Raw genomic sequence first — 21,500 nt, forward strand, 5'->3', positions numbered from 1 at the left:
CCTGGACTGTTATATTCTCTGTGCAATTTTTAAATTATGTTTTATTATTAATATCATTCTTAGGGACTACTATTGATCTTAAGATCAGCATAATTTTTTTCCCTAAAAATCCCTTCCCTTCATTTCAATGACCATAGTTGGATCAATTGGAAGCCAACAGTATAAAGTGCTGCTTTTCAAAAATATACCTATCACTTAAGATCCTTCTAAATATCAGCTCCTTAATAAAACCTTCCCAATTCCCCACCTCTCCAAAGCACTCTGCTTCTATTTCCCACTACAGTTGCTTGACTAAATCCAAAAGACTTTTTTCAGTTTTTTCACTTACCCTTTCAGGAAGCTCTGCATGAAAACCATTCCTTCCCTCTTGAATTACTCTCTTCCACGACACAAGGAGATTCTGAGTTTCCTCCCACTTCCATGGCTGCCCCTTCCCCTTCGTAGACCCCTCCTCCTCATTTTACTCCGTGGTCCAGCACATCCACTTTGTTTTCTTTGCTATGATGCACTTGGTCTTCTTGTGGTGGCTCATATATGCTGTCCTCCTACCACAGGACTTTTGGCCTTGAACTTCTGCTCCCTGGATTGCTGCACTCGGGGTGATCGTGTAATGTATGATCCAACCAGAATACTTTTGAGTGTGAAAGAGACACTACTGCTAATTACACCAGGCAAGACAACAGGCCTAAATCAAGGCTTTTCAGGGCAAAGTGGCACATATATTGGCTTTAAATTAACTCCTGTTCATTCACCAGACCTAAAATGAAATGTCACTTCCTCAGGGAAGTTTAAAACAACCTCTCTGGCAAGGTGAAGTCCATTATAAGTTTCTATTATAAATTTATTAACACAATGTACATCTCTTTTGTTCCACTATCCAAAGTTGCAACTTTATGTTTACGCATATAATTGTTCTGTACTGTTCCCTCCAGTAGACTTTAAGCTCCATGAAGCCAAAACTTGTCCAAAGATTTCTCACCATCGTATTGCCTACTAAAAATATCATGTTATCATCGATATCATTTATATTAAATACCATTTATCAAATGCAGGACATGAAATAACATCTCTTTGAGATTTCCCTTTTTCTTGATTGCACAGCTAACCATCCAGTCATGCAAGGCAGAAATCTAAGAATTATCCGACACCTCCCTCTTCCTCAGCCCCACTATTAAATTCTTCCCCGTGTCCATTTTCTCTGTAGCCTCCTCTCTCTCCTCTCCCTAGTCCTCTCCTCCCTTCTCTCCCTTTGCTTTTTTCCTCTCTCTTTCTCCTCCCCCACCTCTCCCACTGAATATATTATTTTTCCAGAAAACTAACACACTCGTCAGATACAAGGACATCTCTTCCTAATAGAAAGTGGTTTCTGAAACGAGCCTTATTAAATCATCCGTCTGTATCTACAGGAATTTGCTTACTGGAGACCTTAGGTGAGAGTCTAAGTCTCACCTTCAACCATAGTTCTAAAATGTGAAATTATGTTAAATTTTAAAATTGAACATTAAAAGATTCTTTTTTAAATTTCACTAAATGAAACATTTTATTTTTTAAATCTGTTTTATTGGGGTGACATTGGTTACTAAAATTATATGGGTTTCAGGTGTACCATACTAAGAGAAACATTTTAAGGGATTGCTAGGAAGCCATTTGGAATTCAAAAATCTCCAAGTTACTTATCCAAATAAGGTCATAAAGCCTCACACTTCTGAGAGAGGGAGCCAAACACAAATATCTCAGTATCATTAAAACTTAGGCTCCTTCCAGCTTATACCGTATTTGCTCATTTCTATGATTCTCTTCTAGATCATTAACTATCTGAGTGTCAAAATATCTCATGGACTTTTTGTTTCCCCTTTTCCCATCTCTTTTCCAACACTTTGTATAATGTTTTCCCTGAGCATTGTTTCAATGAACTGAATTAGTCTGGGCTCTACTCTGAGCCTGCCCTAGACTTGGCCCCTGTGCTGACCCACTTACCCAAAAGTTGTACTGACCTGCAAGATACCTGTATCTCCAGTGGAGTCTAGACTAGACTAGAAATGGTGGTCTACCCCGCACCATTGGGAACTCATTCATTCCTGAGTCACAGTCCACTGCACCCCTGTTCACTGGACTCATAATGCTGCTTTGAAGAAGCCCTTGGATATACATTCAGCTTTCCTCGGGACGTAGTTTTGGTACTCACTTTCATTAACCCAGGGCTTCCCAGCAGAGAGAGGAGACGCACAGCATGGGATGATTGAGGAAATGATGGATAACAGCACAGGTGATCACGCCCCGTCACTGTTGTGGAGCATGGAGACAGTGGCCCAGTGCAGCAATGGTTTGGAGAGCAAGAGCTCCTGGGCCACCTGGCTTCTGATCCCAGTTCAGTCACAAACAAGCTCTGTGTGCTCCTCAGTACAATGCAGGTGATCCACACACCTGCCTCAGGTGGATTTTCATGAGGACTAAACCACCTTAAACATATACAGTCCGTTAAACAGTTCCTGACTTAGAAATCCTCCTAAATAATGCCGACTCTCACGGGGGAGGGAGGCTGAGGAGAGGCAGGAATCTCAGAAGAACAGTAACAAAATGTGAATAATAGTGACTATTTTTTTTGAGTGCCTACAATGTACTGGCATTGTATGTACCAGTATGTATGTGATGCATTTATAAAAAAAACAACAAACTTTGCTTTGGTGAAACTCTGGTGATAAAAAGCACTATCCCAGAAATAAGTGAATAGTGTACATGCTCACACGGCTATTTGCATGACTTAAGGCAGACCCAGATCACGTATTCCCTAAAATGACTCCCCAGATTATTGTTCACCTTCCCCTCCGTCTTCGTAAGAAGACATGTTCTCTGTGTTCGGTTGACAGCTTCCTAGAATTCTCTTTAGGCATTCCTGCTGCCGCATGTTCAATGTCTTCTTTTTATTAGACTCCTGTCTTTGTGGTGGTTAAAACATTTTTTCTCATTTTCCCTCTGTAAAACCATCAAGCTGCAGAATGTCTCGTCTGAGTTAAAATCTTCTTTACCTGCTTTAAAAAATAACAGCACTGCTATCTAATATTCACTTTTACAGCATTCAAGTCCACAAATGCACATTTGTTACAAGGATTTAATAATTCTAAGCTGAAGTTGCAATGTAGTACAGCATTGTTTAGAGACTCGACTCTGACTTGATGAAATTTCCTTTTTCTCTGACTTTAAGGATCAAGGATTTTTATAAAGAGAAAGAAATAACTATATTTCACACGCACGGAAAACTTTATTTTGTCTCCTTTGCCAAGAGTGTGGTTTCTGGACAACTGAATCCTGGTCTCTCCTCCTACAGGCAGAGCTCTCTCGGGGACAGCAGGGGAATACACAATCAGTGCAAAAGATCAATAGACAGGAAGCCTCCTACTCAGCCAGCTCAGCACGTAGCCCTTAGTGACCAGACAGGCCCAGACTCACTCAAGAAAGTACAGCGGGTTTGAACCTCCAGATGAGCAATTTGGTTCTCATCAGGCCTCCTGGATCTCATGTGAGCTCACAGGGCCCGGAACAGTCATCTGGGCCTGAGTTATCACAACGGGCTGCCCGTACTATCCCATAAATCTAAGGAGTGATTCAAGTGCACAAACTTCCTCCTCTTTGTTAGACTAGATAAACATCTCAGGAGAAATAATTCACTTTGCTAATTGAGAGTAGTTATCTGCAGCGTTCAAAGCTGCCGGCTGAGGCAGTGCATGCAGCATGGTGAAAGTTCTTGTCTGGGATTTGAGGATCTGGGTCCTCTCTGACTGTGTTTTGCAAGTTTGCCACAGTGACATGAATTAGTGATGTCTAAGAAGTTCAAAGGGATACCTTTCGTGAGAGCCTCTTCTCTCCCACGATACGTGGGCTGCCCCAGGATTGCGTCTTTCTCACACTACCACCGTCTCTTCCTCCTGACGCCCCCACTGTGAATGCCTATGCCGTGTTCTCTGCAGCCTTTCCCATCATCCTCTTCACTCGTCTCAGATGCAATAGGAGCATAGAAGCTACTTCTCTGTCCCTCTCTTCTCCCCCTTGCCCACCCTGAAGGGACCTCGGCACCACAATTGGGACCAAAGTCTGTCTCTTGTCATGTGGCCCATGTTTCAGCCACTGTAAGTTGTCATCACCATCAGAGCCTCCACACTCTTTGCCAGTTACATAAGAGGCCACATAACGTCTGCTCCCTAGCACAAGCTTTTATTAAACAGAGACAGCCCGAGAGGCCAAGTGGGCAAGAGGTCCATTCCGGAACCACGTCCCCTGGGAGGGTGAGCGGCTGTCTCCAGGTCTTGGCTCCTGGAGCCAAAATGCTCAGCTCTCTCTCTGCCCGTGTTTGCAGCCTTAAATACTCAAGGACGACATGTTGTGTTTTCAGCCTGAAGGGGCAAACGAGAAGCAGCCCTTTCAAAATAAGAATTCCCCTGCTGTTTGTTTCACTTTGGAACACAATAAGAACAGACTAAGGACACGACTGAGCTGTCAACGCTCCCTACCCTGCTTCCACAGCACCTTTCGTTTGCCAGAAAGAAAGTTGCTGAAGTTAAACAAGGGCCTAATGAATAGTCAAAATAATTGTTTAGCTTGGATATACGGCCTTAGGTAAATAGATGATTACCCAAGACCATGGCCAGTAAAAGCAGTTCAGCAGGACGCCACTTGTTCTGTTCTTCGGACATCGGCCAGTGGCCTCTGCTCCTCCAGGGGCTGTTGTTACTGAATTATTTCTCTCTTCCCACAAGCATATTGAAGCAATTTAGCATCAAAAGCAAGGAGAAGGAGCAATATCTTTCTATATTATAAATATATGCTTAAAACGTAAATTACCGTATTAGAGCTTCAATTAGACAGAATGCTGGAGATATGAAATGTTTGGTTTCTTGGGAAATTTCTCAAATGCATTGTTAACCCACTGAAAATCATCCTGCCTCCTGCTTTACTATTTTTTAACACGATTTAATCCTTTTCTAACACAACTGTTTACTACACCAAAAGGCCATTATTAGCTTTATGAGTAATTTGCTTCAGGACTGTAATTGTAGCTATAGACAGAGGCAGCACTGAAGGGAAACTCTCCGGGATGAATTTTGTAGTTGTTGCTGCTGTTTGTTTGTTTTGCCTGGTTTGTTAATTTAGATATTTTTGCTATCAACTTGCTCCATTATTATTTGTCTTTTATTCCCAAAATTGAGGTTGCATCAAGAAAATTCTACTTAATTAAGAACTTGAGTAAATTAGTTGCCAGGTAGTTTCAGTTTTGCTGAATAATAGTTTTAATAACTGCCTTCCATTTCTTATTTGAAAGTAATAGATGCTTTTTTGATCCAGAAAAGATCTAGTTCTCTTATTCTAAAACCCATTTCCCCTGGACTTCTATTCAAATAAACAATATCTATCTGATTGAATCTTGTATTCATCAACGGGGTAGATTCTCCTAATATTCAGTTTCTGGGAATCACGATGAATATATATTTGGTTTATTGGCAAATAGCAACCAAAGGATACATTTGGCTAATAAAAAGTTAACGCTAAACTAATTGTATAAGTTTTTTTTTTATCATATCACTCTCTTTTTCTCCATTCTGCTATGTGGTGCTCTCTCCTCTCAGTTTGTCTAAATTGGAAGTCTTACATGATGACAGGCTTCCTCTGCCTTATACTCTCAGGTGGACAAATGGAATAAATTCTGGCAGAGGCTTTAAACCCTGCATTGATACTATACAGAAGTTTTCTGGGACCATAGTGCCCTCAGGACTATAAAACCAGGAGGAACTCCTTGGTAATCCTGAGAAAAAATATTAGTGGAGAAACGATTCCCAGCTGGCGAGCCTGAAAGCCCTAGGAGAAGCCCAAAAGGATGACACAACAGGTCAGCAAATCCACCAGCCCAGCAGGCTTTGTAAACCAAATTACCATGGTGTCACCTATGCACAGGTTTTCAAGTGTATGTCTAGCTTACTGTCATTTATAAAATATAAATTCACTTAAGGGCAGTGCTGAATTTGTCGTATCATTTTAACATGCCTTACTATCTCATTGACTATGAAAAGCACATCTTCTATCGTGTGCAGTCTGTGTTTTTTGTTTTCATTTAAAAAACCATCTGTGCATACTTTATAAGGTTAGAAACCCATGGTATTGAGGAGAGAGCTCTTCCTACGAAGTTTAACAACCCAGATTTAAGGACTAGCTCTGCTAATTTTAAGTTTAAAGCACCATAAACTCAGGCCATCAATTAAAGTCAATAGACATCTACTGAGTGCCTTTAAGGAACCTGAGCCCTGAGCTGGGGCTAGGAGGGTGAGTAGCATTCTTTCTGAGCCTCTATTTTCTCACCTATACAGCAAGGAGAATAATAGTGACTCTTTTCACAAGGCTATCATGAGGATCTGATGAGATAAACAAGAAAATAAATATATTGTGAGGTCTGTGAGTGTGCTTTGTAAACTCTTTAGATTTATAGACAGAGAGTGCTCGAAACACCTGTTGAAGAGAGGTAAACCCGTCAGCTCCTCTCAGGGGCTTTCCCCTGCTGACCATCCACCCCCGGAAACCTCCCAAATGCTGACAGCGTTCCCTCCTTTGATGTCAGAAACTTACTTTTCCATCTCTTCCCTCTTCCTCCCACTTCACTATAGTCCATAAATTATAACATTCTTTAATATCAATAAGTCACTACAAAATCAGATGATACCAAGCACTAAACAAGGCACCGATATAAAATTCAAAGTTGAGAATAGCCCAAAGGGCTCAGTGCTTGCGGTTTATGAGCCCAAGTCCCCACAAGGCCCGTCTATGAGGGATATTTTCAACACCGTCGGTTGCATGCGCTACCACCGATGAGGCTCTCTCTCAGGCTCTGGTTAACCCAGGAGTTAGGAAGAAGACTTGTTCCTCCTCCCCGCTCTCAGACTCAAGCTCCAGGGTCACCTCATGTCTGGAGTGACCCATTACTCATGGAAGAAACATTTCCTGATTCAGTTGTTCTAGAAATACATTAGTTATTATGTATTTTTACCTTTCTTCCGATTTCATGTTGTATATACTGACTAGGAATTTGGTCCTTCTATTTATTCTTGTCCACAGAGGACATTCACTTCGAAACTGCAAGTGCTAGACAATGCACAAAGCACTCTGGAGAAATGCAGAGCATGTAATATGCATGATTCCTGCACTGCAAGAGTGTAAAAGGAGGGAAACCCAGCGTTTATTGCCAGGCATCAAAGGTTATTTTATATTCTCCAACCAATGACACCTTGAGGCGAGGCACATGAGGCTCAGAACCTGCTATCCAAGGTCTACATTACTTTAAAGTCCGGGCTCCCTCAACCATACTTCATTACCTCCCTTGATCTGGAAGGCAGGCCACACCCCAAAAAGGAACATGAACACAGACATTAAAATAACCTACAAATAAGTATTAGAATCTCTACCAACTATGTCCAAGAGAAGCTAAGTGTCTGCAGTACCTGGAGCTGGGCTAGCCCTCCTCTGCACAGATTCCAAGCAGACCAATGATACAACCAAGCAGACCAATGATACAACCTGGGGAACAAAGAAAGCGGACACCAGTCAGAACACAATCATGCTAGATCTAAGAGAAACGGCCCTGTGGGTGATTAAACGTCTAATAAGAACAAAAGCTATAATCCCAGCACACCATTTGTCCTTCCAGATTTAGATGCTTCATCTTTAAGGCCCTTGCAAGTATAAAAAGGCTATGGAAACTTTGTAATTACTAAAATTTTCACAGACGCATCTTTCAGGCAAATACAAAAGAGAATGCCCCTTCACTGCTTCGAGCTTTGCCAAGTTCATTACACTCCTGTGTGGCACTTTCTTAAGGAAGGTGAACGGAAATCATGTTCTCCTGATATTTGGTGTTGGTTCCAGTGACGTAAGTGGGAAGGAGGATTCACGGAGGAAAAGCGAATGTTCTTGGCAACGTTTTCAAACATTTGTTTGGATCTTCTGTTTTCTAGGAGATGCACGACTGAGAGGTCAGACGGGGGTCCCTGCAGAACGCCGCGGCTCCTACCCATTCCTTGACTTCCGCCTACTTCACAGTGAGTCATCGAGTGTACCTGGGAAGGAACAAGTGTTTTCTTAAAAAAAAACCCAAAAACCTCACTTCCCTCTGAACTTCAAAACCCTCCAAGGTCTGCCTTCCTTCCTCCATCTCTCCCCTCCCAAGTGGAACTTAACCCTTTGTCTTTAGATTTCCTCACTAGTGAGGTAATTCTGGCCCTGCCCTCTCAGAGATTGGTGGGGGGGGATCAAATGAGATCATGTCAGTTTTAAAGCCGTAAATCTTAAAACGAAAGCCCTATACAAGGAAATTCTTGTTTTCATTATCCAGCACCTTCTCTTCACCTTCAGCTGTTAGCCTAGAAAAATTCTATTTTATTTTTAAATCCCCACAGAGAAACCTATTCAAGAACTGCCCTTAGTAACCTACCCATTATTGAATTCTCCCTTCTTTGTCTAACTTAAATCCCTGAGGTCCATTCTTGCATTCCCGATAAAAACTCTTCAGCACAGAAGGTCCTTTCAGTCTGAGCTTGCTGCTTCCTCCATTATCACTACCTCGAAAGTTCATTTATTTCTATCTTTCCCCTTCATATACCATTCCTCGTTTGGAGTTTTGTTCAACCTCTGGTTCATAATTCTCTTAATCTCAAATTCCTTTGGAAATCCAAACCAGCGACCGGTCACCCCTCCAGATTTCATATCTCCTATCATAATCCTCCTTCACTTTGGACTTGGGGGTGGGGGTAGAAAGTGGGTAAACCTCACAATTTGCTCCAAGGTTCTCAGTATTTGGTTCTCATATCACTTCCAATCTATAACTTTCAAAGCGCTGGGCCGCACCCACAGAGTATTACTTTCCTTTGGCATAAACAAATTCAAGCTAAAGAGGTAATTTGATTTACCTCAACCCCTGGAAATTGCTAGGAGAAATTAGAACTGGCTGTTTCTGATCTTTAGATCCTCTCGAAAGGCCAACAGGAGATGGACATGTTTGTATCTCTGGCTTGTTAACCTCCCACATCAGTGCGCAGTATCTGTTTCCTCAGTGCTTTCAGGGACACAGAGACTTGGAGTAACTCTTTCCCTACTAGACAACCTCCCCAACCCAGACCCCGCAGTTTGGAAGACCTGGGTCACTGACCTGTTCCAGCCTGTGGGAAGCACAGACAGTTCCTCCTTACTTCTCTGACCCTGAATGGGCTGTTCCGGCTATCTGCGTACATTACCCCTTTGATAGTTTCCCAGGGGTGTCCAACCTGTGGCCCCGGGGCTGCATGCAGCCCAGGATGTCTGTGAATGTGGCCCCAACACCAAATCATAAATTTACTTTAAACATTATGAGATTTTTTTGTGATTACGTGTCACATTGTGGCACAAGACACATGTGTGGCCCAAGACAACTCTTCCAGGGTGGCACAGAGATGCCAAAAGGTTGGACAACGCTGCTCGACTGGATGAATTTACAGGTCCCAGGAATATAGTTTCACCAAGCCGGGTGGGAATGAGCAAGGGGTCCAGTTCACTGTCTTATGTAGACCAGAATTCTCAATGGCATCACATACTGACTGTCAGAGAGAGAAAATAACTACAAAGCCTCTTTCTATAGATGAGATACTATGTCATGTTTTGTAATGTAAGGTATAAACAAATTAGGAAAATAGGAGATATTTCTTTTTACAATTCCAAGGTTCCAAATGATAAAAAATCGTTTTTCATTTATTTATCTTAGTGTTCGTAAGCAATTGCTAATGGTGTTTACATTTGTTGTCGGGATTATGGAATATTTCACTTCTACATCATAGGTTTCTGTAACTTTGGGGTTTTTTTACATTAGCTTAATTTTGTAGGCTGGAAGACTATAGAAAATTTAAGCAGAAACTCAATGAAGATAATACTTCACTGTTATTCATCATGTAAGACATCATACACAAGTAGATGCCGTCTGGTCACCTCTCTGCTGTAGATCTTTCGGGAAATGCCTGGTTAGAGCCTGAACCCAGCCCCAGCCTCCTTCCCCAGCCCAGGAGGCTCTGTGCCCCCACCCGCATCCACCCCACCTGTTGCTCATGGCCCTCTACCCGCCGAGGGACAATGTTGTCTATCCATCCTGAAATTCCCTTTCTCTCTGCTCAGTACTCCACTCTGAGTAACTCTTTCACTCATGTCTCTTTACCAATAATACATGCAAAGGAATATGAATTTGCTTTTATTACACTTTGCTTTATAAGTGGTCTCAAGTATTTCTCCCTCAGTGTACAAAGCACATTCCTAAAGAGATTTCAAGATCCTGAAGGACCTTCTGTTTACATTACTGAGTTCCCAGTAACTATCGTTAACTTACCAATTAGGTGAAAGGGTCCCCTCAAAAAGATTATATTAAATAATTATAAATGTCAATCACCCCTTACATGTGGCTGAACAGCTCAGATAAGACTGAAGCCCTCTGAGATTTTTCCTTTCTGTGTTATTGTCTATTTTATTGTCTAATGCCCCAAATTCTGTGTTAGTGAGACTAGAACCGGTAACATTATTGTGATCACTCTCCTCAGTTTCCTAACTTAGCCTGCAGTTAAACAGCTTGCCACTGGGTAGCGGAAGGGATGTGGGTGTCTGTGTTCCATACAGCCAAATAGTGAGGTGAGCGTGTGTGTCATATCTCCTACTACTTGATGTGCACTTCATTTAGTTCTCATTCATGTTCTTGTTGTGGTTTGTCTGAGTTGTTAGTGTGTGCTTTCTGCCTAAAGGGAGACATTTCAAACAAAACTTTATAAAAGTTTAAAAATAAATCCCTAAGGAACATTTTCTCCTAAAGCCTTTTTTTTATTAACAAAACATAATTCCAATCCTACACTAGTATCAAACTAGTTTAAAGTGAGTTTTTAAATATCACTTACTATAATTTTGAGTCATTTTTGTCCAAGTGTAGGCAGAGACCCAAGACTTCATTTTCCTCAGGTGCTTTCAGTTTTGCTAGCATGTGTGGGCCTTATTTTCTAAACCATTTGTGAGAAAAACTGAATCACCGTAGCCTCTATTCCCTGTGCCTGCCTGCCTGCAGCCTGCCCTCTAAAATGCTCAGTGAAATCCACGTGGCTGCCACTCCCTGTCCAAAGTGTTCCTGGGTGTTTACCCTCTATCATCCACCTCAACACATCCCTTGAACTCTTGGAACGCGTACAACAAAAATGTGCGTTAAATAGGGAGGCACATTGCACGTCTCCATCGGTCCCAAGAGCCATGGCCCCACCTTGTCACAGCAGATCAGGAGACATCAGAGTTCATACCTAAAAGAATTTTCATTCTATCAGAACCAAGTTTCTAAATATTAAAACAGACAGCTAGGTCTGGGGTGAGCAAACGGCAGCTCATGCACCAAATCTGTGCCCCCACCCCTACCTGTTCTGTAAATAAGATTTCTCATTGCAGTGTTATTTATAATAGCAAAGATTTGGAAGCAGCCTAAGTGCTCACCCGTAGATGAGCAGATAAAAAACTGTGGTACATTTACGCGATGGAATACTACTTGGCCATTAAAAAAAAGAAGGAAATCTTACCTTTTGTGACAGCATGGATGAATCTGGAGACAGGCTAAGTGAAATGAGTCAGTCAGAGTAAGACAGGTACCATATGACTTCACTCATATGTAGAATCTAATGAACAAAATGAGCTAATAACCATAATAGAAACAGACTCATAGATACATAGAACAGACTGACAGCTGTCAGAGGTGAAAAAGGTGAAGAGATTAAGCAAAAACAAATGAATGAACACAGACAACAATATGGTGATTGCCAGAGGTTAAGGGGAGTGGGGGGTCGCAGGACATAGAAGAGGGTAAAGGTGACAGAAGGAGACTTGACTTTAGGTGGTGAATGCATGATGCAATATACAGATGATAGGAAAGCTGTATGATTTTATTAACCAAGGTCACCCCAAAAAATTCAATAAAATTTTTTTTAAAACTTGGGTAACAAAGATTCTCTTGGAACACAGCCATGCCCATTCATCCAGAGTATCTACAGCTACTTTCACCCTACAATGGCGGAGTAGTTACAACAGAGCTGTATAGCCGACAAAGCCAAACTTACTTACTCTATGGCCCTGTACAGCAAAAAGCTACCAACCCCTAACTTAGATTTTTAAGCAGAACTAAAAGGTTTTATGACATGTCCATAGGCATATTCAGTCCAATCTACTTTATTTTATTAATATCATATTCTTTTTTTTCAATTCTAGTACCATCACTTTACTTCCAGGAATGAATTCACATTCACTACATTTAAATGAGAAAGAAGTGTAAACAGAAAGGACACCTCTTTTGCTGCTCCAGATTTTAGATTCCACAATTATAATTTCTAATTGCACAATTTTTTTTTCTGGAAGAGGTGTCCCTTTCCCCATATTTTTGAGGCACAGTTCTACCGTGTATTTATTGTCTCCATAACAGGGAACAATGTATACTTGGCTTGCCTGGCATAGCCCTAGTTTGCACCTGCGTCCAGGCTACTTATTAATAATGCCACCTTTTACTCCCAAAATATCCTGGACAACAAAATAATTTGAACAACAAATTAGAAGGTCAATAGATTACATTGTTTTTTTACTCAAAGGGGTATTTCGAGAAAACGCCTCTCAAATATCACCTGCATTCCAGAGATGAAGCTGAGAATCTTTCTAATAAGAGATCTACCCAGGTCCCTCCACTTGTCTATTGATAAATAGGTAAGATAAAGTTACTTGTTAACAGCCAGCTGCATTTCCTGTTTATATTTCAAACAGTTTAGAAAAGGGCATCTATATAAATGTTCAGAAGCTTCTGTAGATGAGCAGCTGGAAACTGTGGCTTCAGTACCATTGTGTGGGACACAGGAACCATAGACCTTTAAAGAAAACACTTACCGCTACACCTAAGCATGGAGGGGCAGAACAGAGTGAGAGAAAGGAGTGACAAGTCTTTTTATTCCACAGGAGAGAACTGGAGGTGGGCAGGAGAAATGGAAGTATAGTGGCTGTACTAAACCAGTGCCAGCTCCCTACAGGTGTATTTCATTCACTCAGTCTGTTGGGGGAGAGGGGTGACAACGGAGGAGAGCATGCAGAGAAGAGTGTCCAGAGAGACATGTGGCCACAGAGGTGAATGTGGCAAAAGCAATTTCAGTTCTCTGCAGAACAGGTACCTACATCGGCCCCTTCTACATCCTTGTCTCCTGGTTTAATATAATCAGTAGCCTGAGTAGATAATGAATAGGTGGAGATGTTCCCTTGGCAACCATCTCAGGCCAACACAATGTGATTTCCACAGTCGCTCAGCAAGGGGAGTGACATACAAAGCCGATGTTCCCAGAGACTGAAGGGCCGGAGGGAAAGAAGCAGCTTCAGCTAGAGGTTTCAGAGTCCCAGTGTCCGCTGCCACAGACAGTCCGAAGCTTCAGACCAGCCCGGGCTTGGCTGTAGTAGGTTAATTGGCTATTTGACTTTTCCTGTGGGTTAATTTGCTAATCTTGATTTTTATAGTTCTCGTCCTCCAGATCTGCCTGTCCAGGCAGGGCCACTTTAGCAACACAAGCATGAAGTAATTTTAGTATACCTACAAAATTATTTTCCTTTGCTCATTATTTCTGAAACAGAACTAATACTTACAAACACACACACACACACACACACATTTGAGTCTCTGGGTCACTTCTTCACTAAAGGTATAAGTGACCCAGAGACTCAAATGCTTTTGAAAAAGCTGCCATTTAAAACATATTACACTCTGGAAATATAAAATACATTTGCAGAAAGACTGTCAACGAAACCACCCAGTATGTTACCATCTCGTGTGAAGTGAGAGCCCCATCTTAAAGATGAAAAAGTGACTTGCTTACCCAACTTGGCTTTCTAAGAGAGAATTCTACGCAGATGGTGACGGCCTTTTGGTAATCTTCTTAAAGATAACTTTTCACATGACCTATGGGAACCACACAAAACGTAAAGCACCTAAACCAAAATGCTATAGGATGAGATATTGTTTAAGGATACAAACTTGCAACTAGTAGAAAAATCAGTTCTGGAGATCGAACGCACTGCATAGTGATTATAGTCAGCAATACCGTGTTACAAACTTCAAAGGTGGTAAGAGATCTTAATTGTTCTTACCGCAAAAACGAAATGATAATTATAGGACCTGAGAGAGGTGTTAGCTGATGCTACAGTGGCAATCATACTGCAATATATAAATGTATCAAATCCACATGCCCTACACCTGAAACTTACACAATGTTGTACATCAGCTATATCTGAATAAAAAGGTAAAATGAGAAAGAGAAGATAAAATAAAAACATTCTTTCAAAACACAGTACGGGGTGATTTGAAAGAACTTGTCCTGAGGTGATCACATCCCACCTTCCTCAAAGCCCTGGCCTCCAGCCCTGTGCTCGCCAAGCAGACAGTGCAAGTGCCAGTTGGGACTGAGACTTCTCAGGAGTGCCAGGGTGGTACCCCACAACTTCAAAGTTCAATATTTGCCTTCCTCTAAAAGAAAGGCCAGGCGTTGGTTGTGGCTGCGGTGCCTTCTGGCTCACCTGGACCCTGTTCCATGACATGCACTCAGGGCTGCTGGCTGCAAGCTCCCCAGCACTTCAGTTGCGGAAGTGCCAGACCAGTAGGATGGTTAGCCACCAAGACGCCACTGCGTTGCAGAAGACAGATTGATGGGTGCTCCCTGTTTCACTCATTCCTTGTCACACTACTCATCAGTGACCATCAGTTGAGCACTGCCTGGGGTAGGCAGTGTCATGGGAGGTACAAAGATAAATGATACTTGGCCATGGCCTCTGAGGAGTTTACAGAGAACTAAGCAACTATATTTTAATGTGACATGATACATCTAATAACACATGCATGTGTAACAAGAGTATGCAAAATATGAGAAACATGTATATGTATACAGGATTCAGAGTGGGGAGTCATTAACTTTGGGAGCATTGAGGAAGGGAGTAATTAATTTTGTCTTGGAAATTAGGGAAGACCTTCCAGAGGCACAAAATACGAGTCGTTTCTGAAGCAACGACAAAGTGAAAGACAGCTGCATGCTAGAGCCAACTGCTAGGGGCTTTCTAAAACGTGCTTCAAGACCTAAGGAACCAGGAAAGGGCTGTCAGTAATTGTGTTCAACTGCGTGTAAATCTATTGGAGGATGAGGTTTTCAAGTAGGGCCAGGGAAGTCAGGAGAGGTCATTCAATACATTCAGTATACCCGACTGTCTGGGAAAGGCCATATGCACACACATCCACACAAAAGTTTTAACCTTCTAAAGCTAGAACTGAAAACGACCATTGTCTTCTGTTAACCTGGCTGACATCACTTAACAGATTTATTTTTTTTATCTGAGTGATAAAAAATAAAAAATTGAATCAGAGAGGCCAGTATTTCCTCTGAGTTATCAATCAATCATTCAACAAACAGAACACCCACTCCATTCCAAGCAGGCCACAAGCAGGCCAAGGGGCCCTGAGCCACATCAATAACCACTGAACTGAGATAACTTTTCATAGGATGGCTAGCTCCTCTCTCAAACAGCAGTGTGACTGCCATCTTCCAGCGACACCAAATGCAAATATCTGGACAATTTTTAAATCAACAAAGATTAGGAGTAGCAAGGTGGTACCTACTACATGCTGTCCCTGGGCTGAGGATTCTGAGTGCTCAAAAGAAGCTTTCAGATATTCCTCTAGCCTCAAAAACCTAACAACCTCATTGCCTGGATAGGATAAACATTCCCTACACTGGGAACCATGCAAGAGCGTAAATTATCTAGTTCTATAATAATTGACACCAACAGTAAATCAGAGACCAGCAGAGAAGGCAGAGATGACTGAGGCAGTCTGAGCAGAGGAGGGCTTGATGGTCTTGCGCTAAACTCTGAAATGCAAGGTAGGGTGTTGATTGGTTAGCAAAGTACCTGGAAGTGAGACTGAGCTGACATATGGGAAACAAAGCAAAGTAGGTTGACTTGAGAGAAAATGAAAGTCCGGGAGTGCCCAGATAACGAATTTGAATTTGATTCATCAAACAAAAAAGGATCTCTAGAGAATTCTGAGAAAGAGATGGTCAGAATAAAATAGTGTTTAAGAACATTAACAGACACCCCGATGTAGGAAGGACAGACTCAGTGAATCAAGAGAAATGTAAGACTATGGGGGCAGTAGAAATAAAGGTATAAACTGAGAGATGGCGTGGGGAAGAGGAAATAAAACTCATCGATACCGAAAGGTCCAAGGGTTGGTCTGGCCATCTGAAAAACTCGAGATGAGGCCAATGAAGAGAAAGGCTGAAGGTTGAATTGGGGGAAGGATGGTGAGCTCAGTTGCAACAATGTGTTTGCAGTAGAGTCGAAGGAAAATATCCAAGAGACGGCTGGAAATAAGGGACTGCAGTGCAAACAAGAGAGGCCTGATTCGGCAGTTTTACTTGAGAATGACAATCGTCCGTGAGCCATGGCCAGAGCAGGTATCACAAAATCAACTACTTTGTTCAAGGGCCCCTTTACTTTTAGTTTATAATGAGCTTGATTTAGCAAAGCACAAAACTGTTGATGACAAAGCCCACAAAGAATTAAGTTTCACCAGAAATTTATTTTCCTCTGCGAGAAGCTATTCAGATACCCCCCTTACTCCCCACCACCACCACCAACATGGGTTCTATTTGGTACAAACGGAGCTGCTTGTGTCGTGGCCCAGTGGGTTTGCTAACTCGCCTGAGTGCAGCACAGATAAGTGGCAATTTTCTATCACAGCACTTCCTTGAGTAAAACCCTAATCCAGTAGTTTTTCTAGTGGCTTCTTTTCATATTGACTTCTTTGGATTTCTGGAGACCATAAAATGTAAAGAGAAGCAGGAGTAAATGTTCTTTTGACTAAAGTTATCCTACGAGTCACTAAGTTAGAAAAACTTGTTTGTTAAAGAAAATGAAAGTAACATCCTACCAAAAGCAGGCACAGCCTGTCCCTTATGGCTTCATTAGGAAACAAAATGAGGAGTTATGTCCTCTTGTTGCCATCCTACCTTCAAAGTTTCAGAAGGTCTAAAAGACTCTCATATATATATTTATATTTATAGATACTATACTTATATTATATAAATATATGTGTTATATATTTTATATATATCACATATAAAATATTAAATATATATGCATAAAATAGAGAAAGACAGTTCCCTCCTTAGAACTTTTTGTGTGTTTTCAGACTGAGATCTCGGGGTGAACACATAAGATCAAGATCTTGTTTTCTCTCTAACTAAGAAACCAAATTGCCTTGGGGCTCCTCAGTGGTTGATTACTTATAAGTAACCGTAGGCATAGAACAGATGCCTGAGGAAAGTGGCAGCAATTAGGGAGAAGGTCCTAAGGGGAAGGTGGCTCAAGTCACTGCACCTGACAACAGCCACAACAACAGTATAAAGATGGGAGGTGCTTAATCCCAGGTACAAGATGCAGGAGCCCAGGTGTGGTTCCCTCTTAAGCAATGCTCCCCAAGGCTGTCAGTTCCTGAAGGTGTAGAAGCACAAACGAGCTCCTGTGAACACCGGAAATAACAGAGGACGTTACCACCCAGCCACTCACTCCTTCTCTGTCCCATCTACTGCGGTGGCCCCACCCCGAGCTCCATGCACACTGAACTCCTGCTGCCCAGGGCACTCTCTAGAACATGGTCACCAGAGAAAGCTGACAGAAAGATGATGAGCTTTGAAGTCAGACTGGGTTTGCATGAGCTTGGGAAAGGCACGCAAACTATTAATGTCCAAACATGTGGAAGGAGAATGCAACACCAGCATTGCTGGGTCGAGGTAAGAAGTAAATGAGATCAGTGTGTCCAGCAGCTTGTCTTGCTCACAATAGGTCTTCAATAAACATAGTTGAACCTCAGAGGTACCTTCTTCCTCCGCTGAGTACATCCTCCCCAGCCACCTCTTCTCTTAGGAAGCCCTGGCCCTGCATTAGACCTTTGTGAAGCCTTCTTCCACCCTCCTAGGGGACTACTTCCTGGTAGTCATTCTCTCCTCTGTGCTCCCACCCCAACACCAAGAAAGCATCCATCACAGTGTGACTGCGAACTCACTGAACCTGCACCTCTGGAGAGCTGCTTTTTCAGTGTCCTGAGGTGAACCGATGCAGCAGGCCAGGCTCTGGACCTCCCGTGAGTATTTGGGAACCATGAGTACTTGGAAATCACTCATATAGGTCAGTTATGCCATATACAGATCATATCACACAATAATAATAATAGCTAATATGTGTGGAGCTCTTGGGTTCTAGACTCTGCTTTGTGTGCTTTGCACAGATATACTCCTTTAATCCCCATGAGATCCCTATGAAGTAGACACTGCTGTTTAAACTGATGCCCAAAGAGGAGAAATACCCCAAAAAACTTGTTAACCAGAATTCAAACCCCAAAATTACAATGTTAGAGCATAAGCTCTTGCCCATAATAAACTATCATTCTTCGTCATATATGAATTTTAATATTCAAAGTCAATACATGTATGCAGTATATTCTTTTTGTATGACATGTATATGATAATTACAAGCATTAAATATTTTTCTAACATTATAGTAGTCATTTTCCTTTTATAGTACATTTGGACAATTTCCTTTTGGATATAAAAATGGTTCAATGTCATTGAACAAATAGTTCTATAATTAATTAGAAAATATGTAATTGTACAGCTATGTAAATACTAGATTTTGCAACTTTTCAAAGATATTTTATACTATTCCTCCTGCTCTGGCAGAAGGTGGCAAACAACAAATTGCTCGCTTCATCCCCAGCCTTGTGTTCTTTGACAAGAAAGAGAAGGGTGTGGTGGTGACAACCCAGGACACTTGTCAGCTGTCTCCAAAAAGGGAGGAAATGGAATCGCTATTGTGACAAATTAAAGTCAGATTTGGGGCTGCCACCGGTTGCTTTAATTTTCCTCAACAGGAGTTGGTTATTTCCTGTCGTGCAAACCGTGCTTCCCTGAAAGACAGTTTCCCAAAATGCTTATAATTCACGGTGGGGCAAAAGTAGGTTTACAGTAGTCAGTATGCAGAACACAAGAGTTTTTTCATTATTGTATTATTTTCCATACAAACAACAGTAAACCTACTTCTGCCCCACCCTGTATATTAAGTAAAAAGAAGCTGAATACAAAATTTTATATCTTAAAGAAGATCTCAGCTACATTTTAAAAAATATTACCAACATTTTAACAGGGATTTTTTCTAGATGATTATTTCCTTCTTTCTATTTTTCTGTTTTTTTTCCTTCCATAAGCATATTTTCCTCTTATAATCACACACAAATGAGATTTTATTAAAAAGGAAAATTCAGTGTTGACTAGAAATAGAATCTTTCTTTTTCCTAAAGAAAGAAATATCAAGATGCAGAAAATGGAGTTGCAGTCAGGGGTGAAAAAAACCACTACTGACTCGGCCAACTTGGGAAAGTGTTTGGAATCTGTGAAGCTGAGTACTTACCAAAGGCCTGTATGGGGCTTCACAACGATGGCTTGTCATCGAAAGACGAAACTTACTCCAAAGAGCATGAAATCAGAGTTGCAATTCAATTAAAACAACACTTTACATGGCAAAGCTTTGAAATGATGGCCCTCCAAGAGATCTTTCAGCCCCGTTTCTCAATCTTACAAGGAAAAAAAAAGAAACAAACAAAAAAACTAGCCAGCAAAAAACCAGAGAGGCCAAGTGACTCACTTCAAGGTAATAAAAGAGTTAAGATCCAGGATTCGTGTCTTTTGACATTTTGTTTTTCCACTTAAGGACATGGCCTTCCGTATTTAAACTTCATCTTAATGCTATGAAACAAATTTAGCACTTGCAATGAGAGAAAATCTAAGACAAGGATTCCCAGGCCTGGGCTCCAGGTTCCCGGGCTGGAAAATGATTGAAGCGAATGAGGATGATTCTCACAGCGTTATTCTGAGAGGGAGTGAGTACGTGTGTGAAAGGTGCTGCTAGAACAGGACCTATCACAATATACGTTCTCAATAAATGTGGACTTCTATTATTACCACCATCTGTATTCCTATGTCCCTGTGACCGTACGTGGGAGTGCCATGAGAAGAGTGTATAGTACATAACAGTCCAGCGCACTTGACTTATCCCGAGGAAGACAGTGTTTCATTACTCCTTTTCGGTCTCCCGTTCTTTCACTTAGTCGTTCTTTCAACAAATGTTTTCTGAGCTCTGCCTCAGACACATCTCTTTCTGAAGTACGGTTGTAAATAAAATGGGAAAGAAAAACAAGAGCTGGGAAGGTGGGATGAAGGAAAGTGTTTCTGCAAGACATTTACGCATGCTGCAGTTATGGTGAGAACAATCTAGTTGATAAGGAGCAATGGACTATATAGGAGAGAAAGTCATAATTGAGAGGAGAGTGTCCTGAACAGGTGGGAAGGAGCCTGATTTTCGCCATGGAGGCAGCTCTTCTGATAGAACAGGTAGAAAGGAAAGAATGGCTGCAGAGTAGGAAGTTTCGTAGGGTTTGTAACAGAAAAGTAAGGACTTTCCCATCTAGTGACTTCCAGGTTCTCTGTGAAGCAGGAAGCAGGTGCGGAGTAATGAAGGCAGGGCTCTACAGCTCCCTCTGAGCTTGCTACTCATGCATTTGTGACCCAGAGAGCCAGTCCTGTGCTCCACCTAGCCACCACCAGCCCTCTGCATCAGACATTTCACAGCTGTGATTCCACTGAAAGGGACGTTCCAGCAACAACATGGTGGCCTGGCCCCAATTTGTCAACTAAGTCTATGCCATTGCTTTCTCTTTTTCTCACAGTGTGGTCCATTTGGATAAGCCTGTCATGCCTGCTGTCTCCCCACAGTCCCCCCTCTCCCCAGCAACACAAGAGACAATGATAGCCTCATGTCAAAGACTCCTCACTCACGCTTACTTGTGCTCCGTGGGTAATGTAATCTATAAGGAATGTCCAGCCATAAACACAAGTTTTACTTCTGTCTCTGGTGTCTCTGCCTTGCACACTCACCCCACTACCACCCACAGGGGGCAATCCATCATGTGAAGACAGCTGTGGCTGCAGCTGGTTTGTGTCCAGGCTGGGGCTGGGGGATGTTCCCTCCTTGCTCTCCTGCCCCCAGAGGCTCTGGATGCTATGGCAATGTGGAGATGTCTAGCATCTCTTCTCCCAAGACGTGCCAGAATTCAGTCAAGTACAATGTACTACTCCCTTTAGCATACACTACAAGTCCCAGTGTCCTCCTTCCCTCTCCCATCCACCGTTTTCAACAATCCTTGCCATGTGAGGAAAGAAAATCCCCTATCTCCTCTCTTCTTTTCTCAATCTTTTTTTTTTGTACATGACCACATTCCATTTATTTTCTATTTTGGAGACAATACTTAGTGAAGACCAGAAAGCTAAAAATCTACCCCCTGAAAAAAAAATCTCCCTGGAAGA

The 21,500-nt window shown here is 41.9% G+C and overlaps 1 protein-coding gene across 3 annotated transcripts in view; it reads left to right on the forward strand.

The window, feature by feature from the left end:
* Positions 1 to 21,500, forward strand: part of PDE7B (phosphodiesterase 7B) — a 293,650-nt gene that overhangs the window by 216,225 nt on the left and 55,925 nt on the right. For all 3 annotated transcript variants that reach the window (XM_045188806.3, XM_024551891.4, XM_045188807.3), the window contains one exon: positions 7,992 to 8,075. In XM_045188806.3, the coding sequence (XP_045044741.2) occupies positions 7,992 to 8,075 (84 nt within the window). The remainder of the gene's footprint in view (positions 1 to 7,991; positions 8,076 to 21,500) is intronic.

This window comes from Desmodus rotundus, chromosome 11 (assembly GCF_022682495.2).
Source record: "Desmodus rotundus isolate HL8 chromosome 11, HLdesRot8A.1, whole genome shotgun sequence".
In the NCBI taxonomy this organism is placed as follows: Eukaryota; Metazoa; Chordata; class Mammalia; order Chiroptera; family Phyllostomidae; genus Desmodus; species Desmodus rotundus.